At 40.8% G+C, this 19138-nt stretch overlaps 1 protein-coding gene and 2 non-coding genes across 3 annotated transcripts; 2 read left to right on the forward strand and 1 right to left on the reverse strand.

The window, feature by feature from the left end:
• Positions 1–116: 116 nt before the first annotated feature.
• On the forward strand, positions 117–219 carry LOC131238171 (U6 spliceosomal RNA). The gene has a single exon (XR_009167581.1). It is a non-coding gene; the product is annotated as a U6 spliceosomal RNA (small nuclear RNA).
• Positions 220–1729: 1510 nt separating this feature from the next.
• Positions 1730–1801, forward strand: TRNAT-UGU (transfer RNA threonine (anticodon UGU)). The gene has a single exon. It is a non-coding gene; the product is annotated as a tRNA-Thr (tRNA).
• A 6716-nt stretch (positions 1802–8517) lies between these two features.
• LOC131236823 (transcription factor TCP7-like) lies at positions 8518–10396 on the reverse strand. The gene has a single exon (XM_058234293.1). The coding sequence runs from the start codon at positions 10296–10298 to the stop codon at positions 9561–9563; it is 738 nt and encodes a 245-aa protein (XP_058090276.1). The 5' UTR covers positions 10299–10396; the 3' UTR covers positions 8518–9560.
• Positions 10397–19138: the final 8742 nt, after the last annotated feature.

Here is a 19138-nt window from a genome sequence, read left to right on the forward strand (position 1 = left end):
GAATTCACGATTTGTTGACAAGCTACGTACAGAAAGTCGATGCAAAAAATCTTCCCACATCGCTCGTTACAAGCGTCTCTTATGCTTTATAAATTACCATGTGGAGGACTACCCTTGTCTCTTCGGAGACATCCGATAAAATTGGAACGATACAGAGAAGATTAGCATGGCCCCTGCGCAAGGATGACACGCACAAATCGAGAAATGGTCCAAATTTTTTTTCTGATTTTTTTTTAATTTAAATTTTAACAGCTAGGGCTTACTAGATGGGCCACACCATGATCATCATCACTTAATCTCTCAAGCAGCTAAAGAGATGTGAACCATTCATGTTCTCACTGGAAACATATAAAAACTATGGTCTTAATCACCATTGTGGCTTCGAACCATCACCGAGTAAGAAGCAAATGGGTTGGTCTGTCAAGCGGGCTTAGACCCAACCCATTTAAGAATTGAGTCAAAATTTTGGACCCAGTTCATACTCAAGGTCAGTTTTAAGTTAAAAAATAATGGGAGAGCTTTGGGTCCACTTAGACCCAAATCTGACCTGTTTATCACATGGGTCAGATTTGGGTCGAGTATAGACATTAGGATTGTGTTTACCCAAATAATATCCTATATCGTTCAATTAGTGGTGGGTATCAACTTAAAAAAATAATTTAAAAAAATTTTAAAAAGTTTTCAAACAAAACAGCATCAATTTTCTTTTATTCCTTTCGATATTGCACAATAGATTAAAAATTTATAAATGAAGTATAAATAGGGAGTGTTAGATACATCTCACAATATCACGATATATGCCATATCATGTGATATATATATACTGCCAAATACTATGAAAAATGAATATTAAATCTGAATTTTATATCTGCTAAGTTAGAATAGATGTGGATGATATTGCAAGATATTTAAAACACTAGTTGCTTCATCAAAACCTGCTGCCACCATACCATTTGCCAAGCAAATCCAACCAGATGGACCGTACTGTGATACACCCACCATGATCCATTCTAGGTGGCAGCCAGTGGTCAGATGATACCATCTCAAGGCAAGCCACATCAAATTGGCCACACCATGACGGACGGCTGTGGTAAGCCCATCATGACACAATCTACAAAGCTGCCAGATCATACCATTACTAGGTGGGTCCCATAAGATGGGCCACACCATTGCCAGGCAGGGCCCACTTGTAATCCAAATGTTCAGATGGATGGGCCAATTGCTGGGAGCCATCACCTGGATTGATGGCACTTTTTTAAGGATCTCTACAGTAGACGTGAATTCATGTGATTATTTTCTTCTGATAAGTAGTGCTGTCAATGGGCTGGGCCTGGGGTTGTCTTGTCTCGGCCTGATTTTTGAACTGTTTTGGGCCCATCCTATTCAAAATTCTAATTTTGGTAGCCCCGAGCCCGGCCCATTGACACCCCTACTGACAAGGCATTTACGTTGTTTAGATTTGTAGATTCCACATAATGCGCGTCGGATGTATCCTGGCCTTAGGAGTGCATCAATCTAATGATTTTGTATAATCAAAGGGCTTGATCTATTTGATGGAGGGACTGTTGGTTTGGGTCTGGACGTAGATTATCCCTAATGTGGTCCGTTGATTTTCCGTGTGTCATGTACGTTTGGGATGCACCAGACCACTAGGCTCCAGTTGCTGAGATTGAAAAAGACCGCATTTTCTATCCACTACATTTTAATGGAAAAAGAAATAACCATCACAGCCCCTATAGCTCAGTGGTAGAGCGTCAGTCTTGTAAACTGAAGGTCTGTAGTTCGATCCTGCATGGGGGCAATTTTTTTTTTTTTTTTGTCAGCCCTTCCATCAATGGCTAGTATTAGTAACACCTCATCACGTGATTTTTGGGCTGTCTTGAAAAAAAAAAAAGAAGATCAGATGATCCTAACCATCCATTCAGTGGGATGCAAAAATTGATGCATAAGATCATTCTTAGAATGGCATGAGTGTGTGCGTGTGTTAAAAATAAATAAAATAAATAAAAAAGATCATTCTTAGAAGATAGGCTCAGTGACTGTGATGTTTGAAAAGGTAGCAGAAGAAGATAGGACTTGGCCCAACGGATGGCTCGGACAGGTAATGGGAGAGAACGAGTCCAGATCCAACTATGTGTATGGATGATGATGGGGTCATAGGACTCACATTGTATGGGCCCTGATTTTCTCTCCCTGATAGGCTGTCTCATCTGCGTATTGAAAATCAGTTTCAGTGTACCGTAACCGGGACCCATTTAGTAAATGGGTCCGACCCTGACCCACCGACTTAAAATTTCTTGAGCCCAACCTGGCCCAATTTGATTGTCATTAGGTCCGGCTCAACCGACTGCTGAGCCAACCCAGGATGCTAAGGGCCTGTTTGGCACCGTGGATTGGGAATACTCGGATTTCTGGATTTGGAATCCTTGGATTGTGTTTAGCACCCTGGATTCATAATCTCCTGTAATAAAAAAGTAGCCATGCATAATATATTTACATAGTTTGAATTTAATTACTAAATTAGCTTTAATATTTCTAGTTAGTGTATGTATGAAATGTTAGACACAATGATTGTAATAAGCCTTTGCCGAAAATAATGAAATTCCAAGTATCGGATGAGCCACAAGTATAGGATAGCCACAAGTATAGGATAACAACGGAGCAACTAACCAACCATTTTTAACCATTGATTTACATGGACAATGTTTGGATTGTACATATCATCCTATTGAAGTAATTTTAGTGATGCAGTTGCTAACCTAATTGTTTTGGGCAATCATCATTGGCCACGTGCCTAATAGATTAATAACCTAGTACACATGTTACACAAGCCACTGAAAAATTTTAGATGAAATCCAAACTTACCTTAGATTTGGATTTGAAATTCCCAATTACTTTACAGTGCCAAACTGACATGGGATTTGAAATCCCTTCAAATCACTCCAAATCCATGGCTTTAAACGACCCCTAAGTGCACCCAACTGCTGTTTATTGCCACTTTTGTCTAAAGCAGTGTGGTTCTTGTTTCGTTGTTGGTCCTTCACGGCTGTCCATTGCTTGATGGCAAGCCTTGGCTATTAGATTGGGTCTTGATCCAGAAGGGATCAAAACAGTAGTATGGAGATTTTTGTCCCCGATTGTGGGTTGGGTTGGGTCATTCGGTCTGGTCCATTGATGCACAATATGAGTGAGTTGGGCTAAACCCAGTTCGACCCATTTATCTAAATGGGGTGTTTTTGGCCCGTGCATGACCTGCAACCCAATCCAACTTGACCAACCCGGCTAAGTGGATCAGGCCTATTGACCCATTGACCCGACCCATTGCCACCCTTAGTCTCCCATATCTTTCACTGCAGGTTTCTGAAACAAATCAGGTCAATACAGCTGTATTTTTATGGCAAAAACCAGCTCATATCAGACAACAGTTCCGGACGATAAATGGGTAACCAGCCCTGTAGGGCCAGGGCTCATGCCGCTAAATTGTTAAAGAAGCAGGCCTGGCCTAAACTGAATGCTTCGTTCACCGTTAGATAGTAAGAATGGACAGTATAAAGACACGCTCACCCATTCATCATACATGTAACACTCGTTGCTTCAAAGCAAGTTTCAAATATCTAAACTGTTAATGATGTGAATCATGGCTATCTATAATTTTTCTTTGATAGTATTATTTAAAACCATTGATCATTTAAATCTTTTTTCCTCAATAGGGCCAGTCTAGTAGGGTCTAGCACATGCAGAATTCAAAAATCACCCCTAAAATGCTGACCAGCCACTATGGAAAAAGAAACCTAACCTGCTTCGGAGTAGTTGGTATTGGCTAAATTCATAAGAATTTCTTTTCACCCTTTTATCTGTCCAACACTTTCCAAGAGGTTAGCTAATTTTGAATGCACGAGGTGTGTTAGGTTGCACCAAATATCGTGATGTTCCATGATTTTCTAAAAGGCTTCTTTGAATGCTTTAACGTAGAAGGGGGTATTGATGCAGATGTACTGCATTTCAACACTAAGGTCATAGGTTCAAGTGCCCATGCAGCGTGTTCCTAAAAAAGGAAAGCGGATTGGCTGTGTACCACACAACAGATCTAAAGATGGGCTTTCTAGAGAAGGGGAACCCACAACTTATAAGTTACGGTAAATACCCAAATTTCCATACCAAAATAACATGTAGAAAATTATTTACATTTCCGTTTGTTTTTCAATTTACAACTACACAATATTTAAATGGGTAATTATTACTTATATTACCTTTTACAACAGTTGCTTGATTTGACTTGACGTTGACAGTAGAGTTGTTTGGAAAGCTACGGTGTGAAACCGAGAGAAGAAGATTTTTATCTGTTAATTATCTGTGGAACCCACTATTATGTATACATTCGATTCTCACGGTCTATCTTTGGGCTCATGCCCTAAAATGAACGCTTTACTGTTCAATTCTTCTTGTAGGCCATAGAAGTTTTGGATCAAGCTAATATTTGTAATTTCACTTCATCCATGTATGTGTGAGGTGATGAACAGGTTGGATGATAGGTACACATTGTTATGGGCCTTAGACTCGTTTTAACTTTCAACCGTAGGCATTCATTTCTTCATTTTTCTCATGGTGTAGTCCAATTGAGCTTTGGATCTACCTCGTTTTTTGAATCATACCCTAAAATAAGCACATAAAATAGATGGACAGTGTAGATGAGACATATACATAATGGTGGGTCTCATAAATTTTAAGGGCATAATTCCATCCGATTTCACCGAATGTAAATTCCTCTCTTCTAATCACATTAAAAATAATAATAATAAATAAAAAATTTACTGATTTACGCTTCATTTATAATGTAAATTGAAAATCAAACAGCAGTATAAAAATTTAAAAAAAAATAAAAAAGAAACAAAGAAAACAATATTATTACACATTTCTCTAGAAATCACCCGAACTAAAATAAATAACCCTTTTTTAAGATTCCTTTCACCAATTTCCTTTTTTTAAGGTTTTTCTTAGATGTGATGTTTTACTTTTCAAATTTACTTTTAAAATTCCAACGATCCAAACATGCCCGAAATAACCCTTTTTTAAGTTTTTTTTTCCCCCTAGTAATTTTAACTTAAGGCTATAGCCATCTCTCCAAAAGACACGTGGATTGGGTCCATCCATATAATGGCACTGGGATGCTGTCTTATACTTAAAAAATAAAACCGCTCTATCCATTAATTTTTCTATATTTTATCCCATTGTATATTGGAGGGTTTGGATTGGCATGAATGTGGGACCACCATGTAGTAAGTGTTCTATCCATGCCATTCATCTGTTTTGCCAGCTCATTTTAGAGCAAGAGCCCAAAAATGAAGCAAATATAAAACTCAAGTGGACCACACCACAGAAAACAGTGGGGATTGAACACCTACAATTGAAAACTTCTTAGGGCCCACAGAAGTTCTGGACCAAGCTGATATTTGTGCTTTCCCTTCATCCAGGTCTATGTGGCATTATAAACAAGTTGGATGGAAAATAAACATAACAGTGGGCCCCACAAACGTTTCAACAGTGGGCATCATTATCCCCACTCAGCTACCAACCTCACGATGCTTGTAATGGCCCACCTTATATCAGGGTCCACACATCATGTGGATAATTACAATTTGTTCCAAAAATAGCTCAATCATGGAACATCAAATCATAGCTCTCTTCTCTCTCTTCCATCCCTTCTCTTCAAAACTTCACCTACCGGCACCAGCAGTAGCAGCTACTTCTCCTTCTTTCACTATCATTATGATACAGACATGTGGTGTCGGGTTCCTAACATGGACATGTCTGACGTAGATACATGTCTCTAAGTTAGAATTTGGTGAGATTTTTCAATATCCAAACATGATAAACCTCCCCATTTCCAAAACTAATACTGCATTTTGAGTCCAGTCTCCGGAGGGCCGTTGGCTCACCTAGAACCATCTGCAACTTCTTCTTTTCCCTTCTCCATTCTTTCTTCTCTTCCTGTTTTTATGTTTACATAGTCATGTCTTCCGGAGAAAGGAATTGTTTATACAGATAGCCATGCTTCTCAACTCTTATAAATGTGTGAAATGGTCAAGCTTCTATGATTTAACAAAGGATATGGTCCTTGATGGAGTGGAATGGTGGAACATGAACCCAAGTTGGTTTTCGGCTTTGATGATGATGATGATCTGGGTCAAAATTCTGCGCTCTCATTAGCATACATCCAAAGTCCCTCTCTCTCTCTCTCTCTTCTTCTTCTTTTTTTTTTTTTTTTTTGAGAGAGAGAGAGAATGGAATTTTTTATTAGTAAATGCTGAAGAGAAAAGAATACAAGCCCAAAATCACCACAAGAGCCTCAAAAGGAGGGGCAGCAGAGGCAACCTTGGCATAAGCCACCCACGTTCCACTTTTAACTCTTACAAATCGCATTCTCTCCTTCATTACCATCCATCCAAAGTCCCTCTGCAACTCAAAATCTCCACGAACTCAAAACACAAGAAAACTCCCACTAGTGAAGTCAGATAACCGTGTGTTTCTATCCCACACACCCTACCACCCATCTTTGTCATTTGCCCTCCCCTGCCACAGATCATGTTTCTCTGTTCTTCCAATTTCTCCCTTCGTTTTGTTTCAAAAAAAGTATATGTTGGTGACATCAGGGTTGGTGTCCATTCATACTTAAAAATGTCCAAAGACTTGCATTCACCACAACTTAAATACAAAAAAAAAAAAAAAAAAAAAAAAAAAAAAAAATCAATAATAAAGGATTGGTATAGAGGAGATTGTAAGTCTCTAAGGATTCTTATGACAACTTTTTTCACTGGTAGATTTGGGTGATTTTTCAATCAAAATAAGTTTTCTTTTTCATTTCAATTACGATAAAAACAATTGTAATATGGTTTTTCTGCTTCAAATCGCAATAAGATTGGATGGGCTTTTACTAAAATTTTAGCCAAAGACAGGAGTCCTTTCTGTCAGTTCAAAATGCAACCAAAATTAGATGATTGGATAGTAAGACCAAAATCAGACATTTAGAGATGTTTGCCAGTTCTAATGTTATTGATGCGTCACTCCAGATAAAATGCAAACATTAACATCAGAAATGGATCATATCTAATTCTTATAGCTGTTTGGAGGTTGCAATTGGACTTGCATTATCGCATTATGGATGAGTTGACCAAGTTGGGTTTGTTCTGCTTGTATTGGGATGCTCTTAACTTAGTTTATCTCTAGCATTCAATAAAATTTCCATCATCTTCTCAAAAAATAAAAATAAAAAGAACCATAGATTCCCTTTACTTAGATTCTTAGAAAATAATGACTTCAAAGGAGATTTTCCTTCAGTATTCTGGTCAGAAAATGAAGATTATGCACACTGTAGCTAGAAACATGCTTTCAATCCATATTTGAGGCAGGTGAGTCGTGATAATGCCATGCAGGGGCAGGGGGGAAAAGTGAAACCAATGGTAGAAGAGGAGCGGAAAGCCACTCGACCACCAGGAGAGGAGCCAGTTGTTGATCTGAGAAGCTGGCCATCCCTAGCTGCACCTGCTCATCAGAGAGACACAACTGCAGAACTCATCTTGGAGAAAGAAGATATTGATCACATGGGAGAGACAATCAGACCCAACCTTCCTTACCATCTTTCATCAAATTAGATTTTTTTCCCCCTTACATGTCATTGGTCTGTTGTATACTGAAAGGTGTACAAGAACAACTGATCCTCCTAAGGCATTCCAAAGCTTGAAACCCACCTTGCAGTGAAACCATGGGCCATTAAGTTCACTTCCTCAGAGAATATTCTTTAAGTCCCTAACTCAACTCTAAAAGCTCAAGAAATCAATCATTAATAGTAACTACTTGGGTAAGCGGAACAAGATCATGGCCAACCATATTCTACATTAGCACTGCATGGTGGAAGCCCTTTTGGTATCCTATTGTTACAGATCCAATAGGGAATGCTCCTGTTGACAACTGATATGCATGACTAGTAACTTAACACATTCTATTAGTAAGGACCATATTGATACTCTAGTAGAGTGGACAAACGATACGCATGCATAAAGCTACAGTATGCCTCCCACATATGCACCCCAATCTAAACCATACAAAATGTAGGCCCCACTTTAGACAGGCCCAGCGTCAGATCAGATTGGTTAGACAATCTTAGACAATAATAAATGCTAATTAGTTTACATTTGCTTGCCAAATTTGGAAGGTCGATTTTTTATTCTAATTTTCCATTTGATGGTCATCGATCAGACAGAATCATCTGTTTCAATGTAAATTTCACAATACAGTCCACAATTCCTACAGCTTGGATCAAGGTGCACATTCAATTTCTACAGTGTCTACGTGCATGCTTGTAATAGATATACTTGGACGGCATTTCAAATAATCCTCGTTAAGCATAGATTTGTCCCCGACAAGGAATCTCATGCTATTTTCAAATGCGGATTGAAAACAAAATCTATGACAGAATATGTTCATATTTACATAGATGAAAAGAAAAGAGGCAAGCAGATGTCGAGCAACGGAAAAGCTATACTTTTATTCACACTCCAGGCATCCCAAAACAATACATTACATTCAGAAAGACCTCATTATTTCATGATCTAAAAAATCTAAGAAAAATTGCTAAAGATACAATAGTAACTAGTGCTGTCGAACTTACAGTCTCGAACAGAAGCTTTTCTGCAACCTTCTTTAAATTCTTCACACCAACATATATAAAGCAAGAGAGAGGGAGGGAGGGAGGGAGGGAGAGGGAGGGAATTCAGCTACAGTGACAGAGCCTGATCTTCCAAGCATCTCAACCTCGAGCAACCTAAAAACGCAAATGCTCCCAAAATACAATTCGTGCACCCGAAATTTTCACTGAATATTTTATCACAATCACGAGAATAATCCTTAGAGATGGGGAACTTCAGCTACATTTGCAGGTCACTAATTTCAAATAAATACCCACCAAAACCTCAACAATAAACAACTTCATAACCGCAGCGACAACTCGACTCGGTTGAAACCCAGAAATCCTAATTTCCAAGCACACTATGAATGCCGAGATCCCACGTGATTTAAAAAAACAGTTTCTTGGACACAACATCAAGCATTTGGATTCTTCTACAAAACCAAATTTCACATTCTCCAATCGCCCAAAAAGCTGTAATTCTCCTCATCGAGATTGCTCGGTGCAATGTAATCGCTCAGTCGATCTAAACCCACAAACACTTACCTCCAATTAGCCCATGGAAAACCATAATTCCCCATCTCAAATACTAACTAAACAAATCTACCCATTCCCACAGAAATCCTATTCCCCAATGGCTTCTCCCAGTAAATTGGTACCACAAGTTCCCAAAAGAACCCAAATCTTCTCAGTCAAGATCACCAGAAGTAAAACCTTCCATCCAAAAACCATAATTCCCCAATCTCTCCTCCAATAACACCCTAAAAAATAACAAAAATTCTAATTGTTACCAAAATAAAACCTAATTAATCCTTTCAAATCCTGCAAACCCTAAACCCTAAAAACCCTAATTCACCCAAACCTGGCAACCACCCTCAAATCAGTGTGACTCATCGTCTCTCCTCCCTGCAGACGACCCCGACAGTGATGCCAGCAAATTCAGGTGCCCCTGAGCGAGTGGAAGGTAATTCCCGACCCTCGCAGCTGAAGCTTCCCCGATTGAAGGAACGAACCTTCCTGACATCGAAGGCAATCCCTGCTGTGGGACGACAATGTCTGGCGCGGCGAAACTCCACACCTGCCCGAAATCAGACCTAGCCGGTAGGGCCCAGAACCCGGGCCCACCAATTCCAAGGCCCACGCCGTTATCTTCCTTAGCCCCGGCATCGTCTTCGTCGCTGCGCAGGCGCTTTCCGAGGAAGAAAGGGGCGGAGCCGAGCGTGCCGGGGCCCGGCTTGTGATCAAGAGTCGCGAAGGTGGAATTGGGGGTGGACGAGCTGCGGACAGAGACTGAGAGGGAGGAGATGGTGGCGGGGGTGGTGCCGGTTCCGGTGGCAGCGATGATCGACGGCTCGGCTTGGCGAAGGAGCCACTCGATCGTCTGGCCATCTGATTTGTGGCCCAGCTCGCGGGTGAGCTGGAAGACACGTGCGGCGCAGATGATAGGCATGCGGATGCGGCGTCCGCGGCCGTCGACCTTGCTATGACGGTCCTTTGGCGGAGGCTTCTTAACGGCGAGGGCGGTGCTGGTGGTTGAAGGGAGGGGTTGTAACTGGAGCTGCCGTTGCGGTTCCGTTACGGTTATAGCACCGTTAGGCGGGGCGTCAGAGGTAGACATAGAGCTACGGTGTATGCGCGCGGGAAGAGGAAGGAAGAGAGAGATAGAGAGAGAGAGAGGAGTATGAGCTGTGGGTGTGTGGGAGTGTTTGGAGGGAAAGAAAAGGAGGGGAGGAGAGTCTAATCATTGAGCGGCAGGAGCGGGTGGAGACAGACGCAGGGGCACATGGGAGATGGGGCCCACCTGCTGACGATAGGGTCATGATGTACGGTCAGGAAGGGAAGGGTATTTATGGAACTTGACACCAGATTGACGTGAAATCCACCAAAGTGCCACCGATTAAGTGATTTTGATTTTGAGTTGATCTTTGTACGCGGAACGTCAGCAGCACTTGTCTCCGGAAATGTCCTGTAACACGTCGTTGCCCAGGCTCCGTGTGGCACACCGTGATATACGTGTTTCTATCCAGGCCGTCCATCTATTTAAATAGATCATTTTAACCATAAGCCCAGAAAAAGAAACAGATCCAAAGCTCAAGTGGACCACATCACAAGAAATGTGGGGATTGAATGCTCACCGTTAAAAACCTCATCAGACGCAGAAATATTCTATAAGCTGATGTGTGTTTTTCCTTCATCAAGGTCCGTGTGACCTTATAAACAGTTTAGATGGCCAATAAACATCATGGCAGGCCCTAATAAAGTCCCCACTGTTTTGTATGCATGGCCCACTTGAGCTTTCGTTCTGCCTCCTTTACAGGACCATGTCCTAAAATAAGCTATAAAAGCTGTCCAAGAATGAGCTGAAAAAAGTGAGTGGACAGCGCAGATCAACTACACAAATCATGGTGGATCCCACTGTGCACTGGTCAGCTCGTCATGGAGGGATATTCCCACAGACAGACCGCAGACGCTACAGGCGATCAGTGCATCCTCAAACGCCATTTGCTGTGGTGTGTGTTACATCCACACCATTCGTATGATTCTAGACCATCTCTAGGTAAATTTAAAATTCCAAGAGCATGCCAAATACCATTGGGGATTCAACGTACAGTATTGAAATAGTCTGGGCTGGGCCACAAAAGTTTCACATCAGACTAATATTTATATACTCTTGGTTGAGGTGGTAGGCGTTGGATGACATTTAAACGTTATGAAGGAGCCAGGATATTTTGAACGGCGGGCGTTTTCATGAGCACATTTTTCTGTTATGGACCCTTGAGAACTTTGGATCTCATTGGTGTCCGGGCTTATGTTCTAAAATGAACTGAAGAAAGGGATAGACTGAGCGGATATAAACAAATGTCACGGTGGTCCACGGAGATTAGGGTGGTAGGGTATTACATTATGCTCGAGATCTAGGTGGTGTGTTGACAGCACCAAGTTCTGTGAGCCCACCATGATGTATGTATTATTTCGAGACCGCTCATCCATCATTTTAGGGATCGGCCTGTAAGTGAGGTGGATCTCTAGTTCAAGTGAAGCATACAACAAAGCAAGCAGTGGGCATTGAACGTCTACTTTTTGAAAACTTCTTGAAGCTCAAGTTCTGAATAAGCTTATGTTTGTGTTTTCCTTCATTCATGTTAATTTTAACCTTCTCAACAGGTTGGATGGAAAATAAACAGCAAGGCAGACCCTCGGAAGGTTTCAATGGATGGAAAATAAACAGCATGGCCAACCCTAGAAAGGTTTCAACAGTAGGTGTCATTATTCCTGTTGCTTGTTCACTTAACTTCGGATCCACCTCATTTCTAGTCCATGACATAAAATTATCTCACAATATGAATTAATATTCTAGTTATAACATATACATCGTGGTGGGGACACAAAACTTGGTGACACCAGCAGACAAATGTGGCACACCACGCAGTCTGCTTTCACCCCTTGGTTGCCTCTTGACTGACTAGGGCATCATTCAACCTGTCTTAATTGGCTATGTGCTGTTGTATGCGCAAGCAGTTGCCTTCACTTTTATGCAGATAGGGTATATAGTTGACTCAAATGTAAAGATGTATTTGTTTTTTGAGTTGTCATTGATTAAATAAAGTTTAAAATCTGATACCGGCTAGAAATAGTAAAATCGTTTAAAGGTTAGGAATCATAAAATTCATCAACTCAAGTTACTCTCATAGTGGGACTGTATTCACAAATTCTGAATAAGAGTCTTGTTTATGGAAGAGTAAGGGTTAGAGACACCCTTTTCTAGCTACTCACAGTCTCCGGTCTTTATTTTACAAATTTTTATATTTTTTTAGAGATTTAGTAGAGTTTCAACATCATATACTTATCCGTGCTTCACGGTGTTAAGACTCTAGAGTAGGAAAAACTGAGAGAGAGAGAGAGAGAGAGTACAACTGGGACTTATTATACAAGGTTTAAAACCTCGTATAGGCAAAATAAAATAGAAAGAAAAATAAAATAGAGAAAAAGTTGCATGATATATGTGTGTGCACGCGCTTTTGATGCATCCGAATGTTTGAACTAAAATTCAAATTGATTTAGATGTGAGAAGGAAGTAGGATAGCCAACACCCTTTTTTTTTGTGAAAAGATAATCAAATATCCTTGACTCCAACCACAGTCTTTGACTTTATTAGCTTTGCTTATAAGTCGGGCAGGACCTCAGCTCCAATCAAGAATCTTCCAGATAAGATCCACCGGAACATCACTCTCTCACTTTCTCTTGTCTCGCTGTTTTACGGTCTGCCAAATAACAATGGTTGAATTGAATTTATAAGCGAAAATAATCAGCGATCGTTTGGTTGATGCTGAACACTTGCAAAAACTTGCCATGCAAGATTTCTCAAAGAGCATCTACATTTTCATGCAAAAAAAAAAAAAAAGTGGGGCCAAGTGTCTATCCGCCAATGATTAGCCGATAGTTCACGTGGCACTCTAAAATGGATCCCTCACCACTTGGGGCACGAAAAACGAAAGCAGAGATGATGATGTCACTCTCTTCAAGAGCTTATTGTTTTATTTTATTTTTTTTTCGATCTAATCCATTGGTTGCGCTCAGGAGATGTCGGGAATCCTTATTGTGTGACTCGTTTAGATTTGCAATGTTTTAGTCTTTAGATAAAGACAATTTTAGGGTGTTAATCATGATTCTCAGAGTGTCTAAATGATCAGCTAGGATTTAATTTGTGAAGTTCTAGATTTGTCGATCCGGTCTATCAGTTGTTTGTGCAATGTGCCAGGAGTATTGCGCATTTAATCAATTGGCTAATTTTATCAAAGTTCAGCCAAAGCCATAAAGGTAATTTAATTCCATCTTGGACGAGGTATCTACTCTAGCGGTGACATTTATTTATATCAATTTAAAAAAACGTCCAAATTGTTGGACCCAAATGTACCATCAAACTGATGGGACAACCCAAATATCAGTTATTGCGTTTGGAGTAATATATTCACCGTAAATCCCAAGAATGGTATTGATGGAAAATTCAGATCGCATCACATATCAATCTGCAATCAGTTGGTGTGGCACACCTGAGTTTTGGAATGGCCCCATTTCTGGCATGTCTATTCCCCCTGGTGGGACGCCCTGGATGAATGGGTTGGATGGCATATGGACAACACAGTGGATATTCCATATTACATTTTACTAGTTATGGGGGCCACCACTCACGCCCAATTTCCCCCACCGATCCCTTTGTTGTTGTCCAGCTGAGTAACGGGTCAGGTTTCCATCTAAGCCTAACATGTGGGTGCAAATCTATTGAACTGATTTGATGGGAGTCTCACATCACGGTGGGCCCACACAGCTCAGATGTATGGTAATTAAGGGAGCGGATAAAATGAGACCCCCGACACACCCAAGAAGGTGCGACCCTTACCACAGGGCCTACCTTGATGTATGTATTCTGTATCCATGCGGTCCATCCGTTTTTCCATATCATTTTAGGGCATTATCCTAAAAATGAAATAGATCCAATTATCAAGTGGACCATACTTAGGAAACAGTCGTGATTGATGATTAACGGGCTACGAAAGTTTTGGATCAAGCTGATATTTGTTTTTTCCCATCATCTAAGCTTACGTGACCTTATCAACGGATTCGATGACAAATAAGCACTACCAAAACATTAAGGTGTACCCTGACAAGTTTTTAATGGTAAGGCTATTAATTACGACTGCTTCCTATGGTATGGTCCACTTGATTATTGGATCTGCTTCATTTTTGGGATAATGCTCTAAAATGATCTGGAAAATGGATGGACGGTGTGGATACAGAAGAAATATATCAAGGTGGGCCCCCCATTAAGGGCCGTACCTTCTCGTGTGAGGCCGGCGTCTCACCGAATCCACTCCCGGTAATTAATCCACCTACGAGTGTATACGATCATTCTCATGTTTCTAGCTGGGCGGTTGGGATTGTCAAGCAGCGAAATCCACGGCATGTGGAACGCGGATTAGCTGCCACTCCGGATCCAGCCAGATGGGTGCGGACGCGGATTTCCTGCAAATGCCTTTCACAATAAGTTTCCGCGTTTTGAATCCAGGTGGGGCCGCCGTGATGCTTTTGAGAAATTCACTCCGTCCATCCTTTTTTGGAGCTCATTTTATGACGTGAAGGAAAAAGTGAGCCGGATCCAATACTCAAGTGGGCCGAAAACGTGAGGATTGAACGTCCATAGTTGAAATATTAGTAAGGTCGTCAAAGTTTTGGATCAGTCTAGTACTATATTTGTGTTCTCAGCTCAATATGAGGTTATGAACGGTATGGGTGGCATGTAAACATCACTGTTGATCTAGGGAGGTTTCAATGATAGAAAATTTTTTACCCACCTTTTCTTTCAGTGCAGCCCACTTGAATCTCGTGTCATGTTCAATTTTTCTTTTAAATTCTAAAATAAGCTAACAAAATGGATGGACGGAGTGGATTTCTCAAACACATAATAGTGGCCCACCTAAGGGATGCAGATTGCGTCCTACCCCGTCCGGACAGTTTTACCGTCCAAGCAGGGCTATGTGGGGCCGAAGTGATGTAAGTATTTTATCCATGCCGTTAATCCCTTTTATAAAATAACGAGGCAGGTCCACAGCTCCAGTGGACCACACCAAATAAAGTTGCAGTGATAATGACACACCGTTGAAAACCTTTTGGTGGCCACTGTGATGTTTTTTTACCATCCAACCTATTAATAAGGTCATGTAGACGTGGATGAAGTGAAAACACAAATATAAGCTCGATCCGAAACTTCTCCAGCTCCCAAGAACTTTTTAATGGTAGACATTCAATCCCCGATTTATGGTCCACTTAAGACTTTTACCTGTCTAATATTTTTCACAATGTCTTAAAATGATCCGAGAAAAACGATTAACGGTATGGATAAAACACTTACATCACTGTAGGCTCCACAGAGCCCTCCCCGAACGGTTTAGAACGCAATCCGCGTCCCGCCAATGTTTCCACCGAACGCCTTTGGCAAGAAATCCGCGTCCATTGGGTGACGTGGGCCTACATTGATGTGTGTTGTATATCAATGCCGTCCGTACGTTTTTCCTGCCTATTTCATGACATGGTATAGAAAATGAAGCAGATAAAAATATCTGGTGGATGCATTGAATTCAAACCATTAAAAGATTCATGGGGCACAAAAGTTTTAGATAAGTTACTATATGTATTTTCCCACCAGCCAGGTCTGTGTGACTTTATTATATGGTTGGATGGAAAATAAACATTATGGTGGACCCTATTAGGTTTTTAATGGCAGATGTCAATGAGCAATGTTTCCTGTGGTGTAGTTCACCAGAGATTTGTACATGTTTCATTTTTGAGACCATATCCTAAAATAAATTGTCGAAATAGATGGACCGCGTGGATATACAAATCATATGTCAATTTGGTCCCCACAGTCAGGGTCGCCTCAAGAATCTTTTAATGTGATAGTATATTAAATGAATTGGAGCCGTCCGTTGGTCGGCTCTGTCCCATATAAGCGCTTGTAAACCATGCCACTGGCGCAGTCTGTCATAAACTCCTGGCAGTCCAGTGAGTGGAAGTTTCTTCTTTTGGTTGTGTGTCCGTTGACCATTTTTGTTTGTTCCGAATCACAGACATCCATATTAGGCCCACCAGATGAAGAATCTGGATCCATTGGCCGTTAGATAATGCAAAAAAGGAAAACTAATCCATTCCCGGGCAGCGTATAACCCTTAGCATCCGGAAACTGTATACCTGGCATACATTAATTCAAATTAAACCCACCAACTTGTGGGACCCACCGTCACTACGGCATGGTCCCAAAATCAGATTGCTTGAACAATCCTGACCTTTGATCTGTAGATACTTGTTTGTTGAAATAGAACCATTGGATCTTTTCGTTATTAACCGTCCACATTCTCATCCATTATCCCAATCATGTAACTCCTAACTAATCTCTCTGGGCCTGTGTATCATCATCATACTTTGTCAGAGCATCAAAGCTTACCTCCACGTCAAACATAGGGTTGTCAATTGGTACCGGAACATGGTAACGATGAACTTCACTCACTCAAAACGTGTACGGGTCCTATTCGGTTACGACATTTAAATCGGGTCCGTATCCAAATTTTATAAAATTTAAGGATTCGTCCCGTACCCGATTAATATCATTTATATTTCTTGTATTTTAGAAGTTGAATAAGACATTAATGCTATAAATGGGGTCCGGCCTCGATGTCTAACTTCGCGTGGATGAGATTCACACCGTCCATCAGGTGCGGCACACTGTATTTGGACCACTACACAAAAATTAGGCCAATTCACAAACCATGTGGTCTACTCCAGATGGAATAGTTGAGATTGGGATTTCTACTATTAATTTTGCGTAGGGCCCATGAATCAAAGGACCAGTTTGATTTTTAAAATTTTACTTAGCAATATTGGGATTTACAGTTTAGCCGGTTTTGATTTTAGTTGGTTAATTGTAATGTACATTCTGTGACTGCCAGTGTATCATGTGCCATACCCTTCCAGAGTATCAGGTAGCTCGTGGAGTTATGTCAGAAGAAAAAATGGCTAAGGGTGACGGAAAAATGAACAAAGTGGAGTCTGTTGATAATCAAATTACTAAAGCTGCATATGACACTTGATACGCAGGCACTCATACATTGTGCACGTGGCATATTGTGGAATCAATTGGCGCTAATTCACAATCCCAATATTATATTGTTCAAACATTCATAATCTCTGATTCCTGAAAACTTTACCGTGGAAATATGAGCGGTTGATTTTTTTTCCATTTTTAATTGTCCATTAAATGCCCACCAATCTGATATCCACATGGTCAGATGAGTGTTATTATTGGTGCATAGCACATTTTAGTTAGGAACTATAATTTAGACGGTTCAATTTGAATTAGCTATATGCTAGTTATGCATTTTCTGAGTTATTCTTAAGTGCATGTGTACCGTTTATCATACCGAGTAGAGTACTTTTGTCAAAGATGAAGCCGTAAAAAATTACCACTGTAGATGCGTCCGTATTATGCCTTTTTTTTTTTTTCTTTTTTTTTTAAATCATAAAAAGTTTAAATTGTACTGTAGAGCAACTGAAAAAAGTAAGAATATTTTTATCCTTTTAGATTCATCTGTACAACTAAATAATCTAGCTTGATAATTAAGGTTTTTCCGGGTTGAATGAAAAAACGAAGGCAGTCCGCCGGGTCCACGCTACTATCTCTCCATTGGACGTGAAAGAGTGCCCGGTGGCTGTGTTGATGTAGCAAAGTTTTGTGAGCCACAGCATGATATATGTATAATATCCACACTATCTATATTTTTTACGAGATCATTTCCGACTATAAATCAAGAAATGAGGCTGATCCAAGCTCAAATAGACTAACCTCGGAAAAGCTGACGATTGAACGCTTACTATTGAAAACTTCTTAGGAAAACAGAAGTTTTGGATCAATCCGATATTTGTGTTTTCCTTTTATGAAGCTATGTGTGTCCTTATGAACATGTAGGATGACAAATAAACATCAAGTGGTACCTAGAAAGGTTTCGCGAGTGAAGCCACTGTCCCACTGCTTTACGTGATTATGCCATGTCAACAAACCACCGAAGTGGGCCACACCAGACAGTCCGCGTTACGATTGCCACGGCTCTTGGACAGCCTGTCTGAAAAATCAATAGCTATAGATATGAGGCGCAATGGGCACACGACGTAACACCGATCCGATAAAATCCGGGCGTATGACGTAATATGTGGTACCCGGACCCGGTGGGACCCGAGCCGATTTGATGCCAGTCTGTCCGGGCCCGAGTCTATGACAGCCGAGTCAAACGACATTGATTTGGAAGACGGAGGAGAGTTTTATTTTAATTTCGCGATATAATAAGACACCAGCTTTACTAAGCCACACGTGTACAAGTCAGAACGCACGCCCCAATAGCATTGCACATACGTGAAATACCCAATCCACCAATCATGCAGACGCAACGGTGTAGATTCTACTGCCTGAAAGATGAAGGTGGTCCACTCAGTAGCTGTGCCAGATGTGTTAGAAACCTGGCAAATTTCTTTTACAAACGTACATTTGTTCAGTTAATTGTGGCCCACCTGATTAGTGTTCTGATCCTATTCTACGAAGAGGCAATCTACATAGTGGTACCCTTCTGATTTAATGGCTCGGATACTGCACATGTCTACCACACTGGCATATGTGGTGGGGCGTGCATTAACTGACCTGCACACGCGTGCGGGCTTCTGCAAAGGTAAATCTCAATGGATAAGATACATATAAATAATATGATAGATAAGAATGTTTTAGAATGCAGGTACATGTAGGGATATTTTGGTCATTTCGGGAGTAAAAAAAGCGGGAAGAATGTAAAAAGGGCAAAGCAGTTATTGCAGGGAATCTGTTTGTTCGCCCACTCAGCCACCAAATCGGTGGTTCACCCAAAT

This window comes from Magnolia sinica, chromosome 2, assembly GCF_029962835.1.
Source record: "Magnolia sinica isolate HGM2019 chromosome 2, MsV1, whole genome shotgun sequence".
Classification (NCBI taxonomy): Eukaryota; Viridiplantae; Streptophyta; class Magnoliopsida; order Magnoliales; family Magnoliaceae; genus Magnolia; species Magnolia sinica.

What these genes read in the sequence shown, in the direction of transcription:
- LOC131236823 (XM_058234293.1), bottom strand. Translation starts at nt 10,298, where the DNA reads ATGTCTACCTCTGACGCCCCGCCTAACGGTGCTATAACCGTAACGGAA.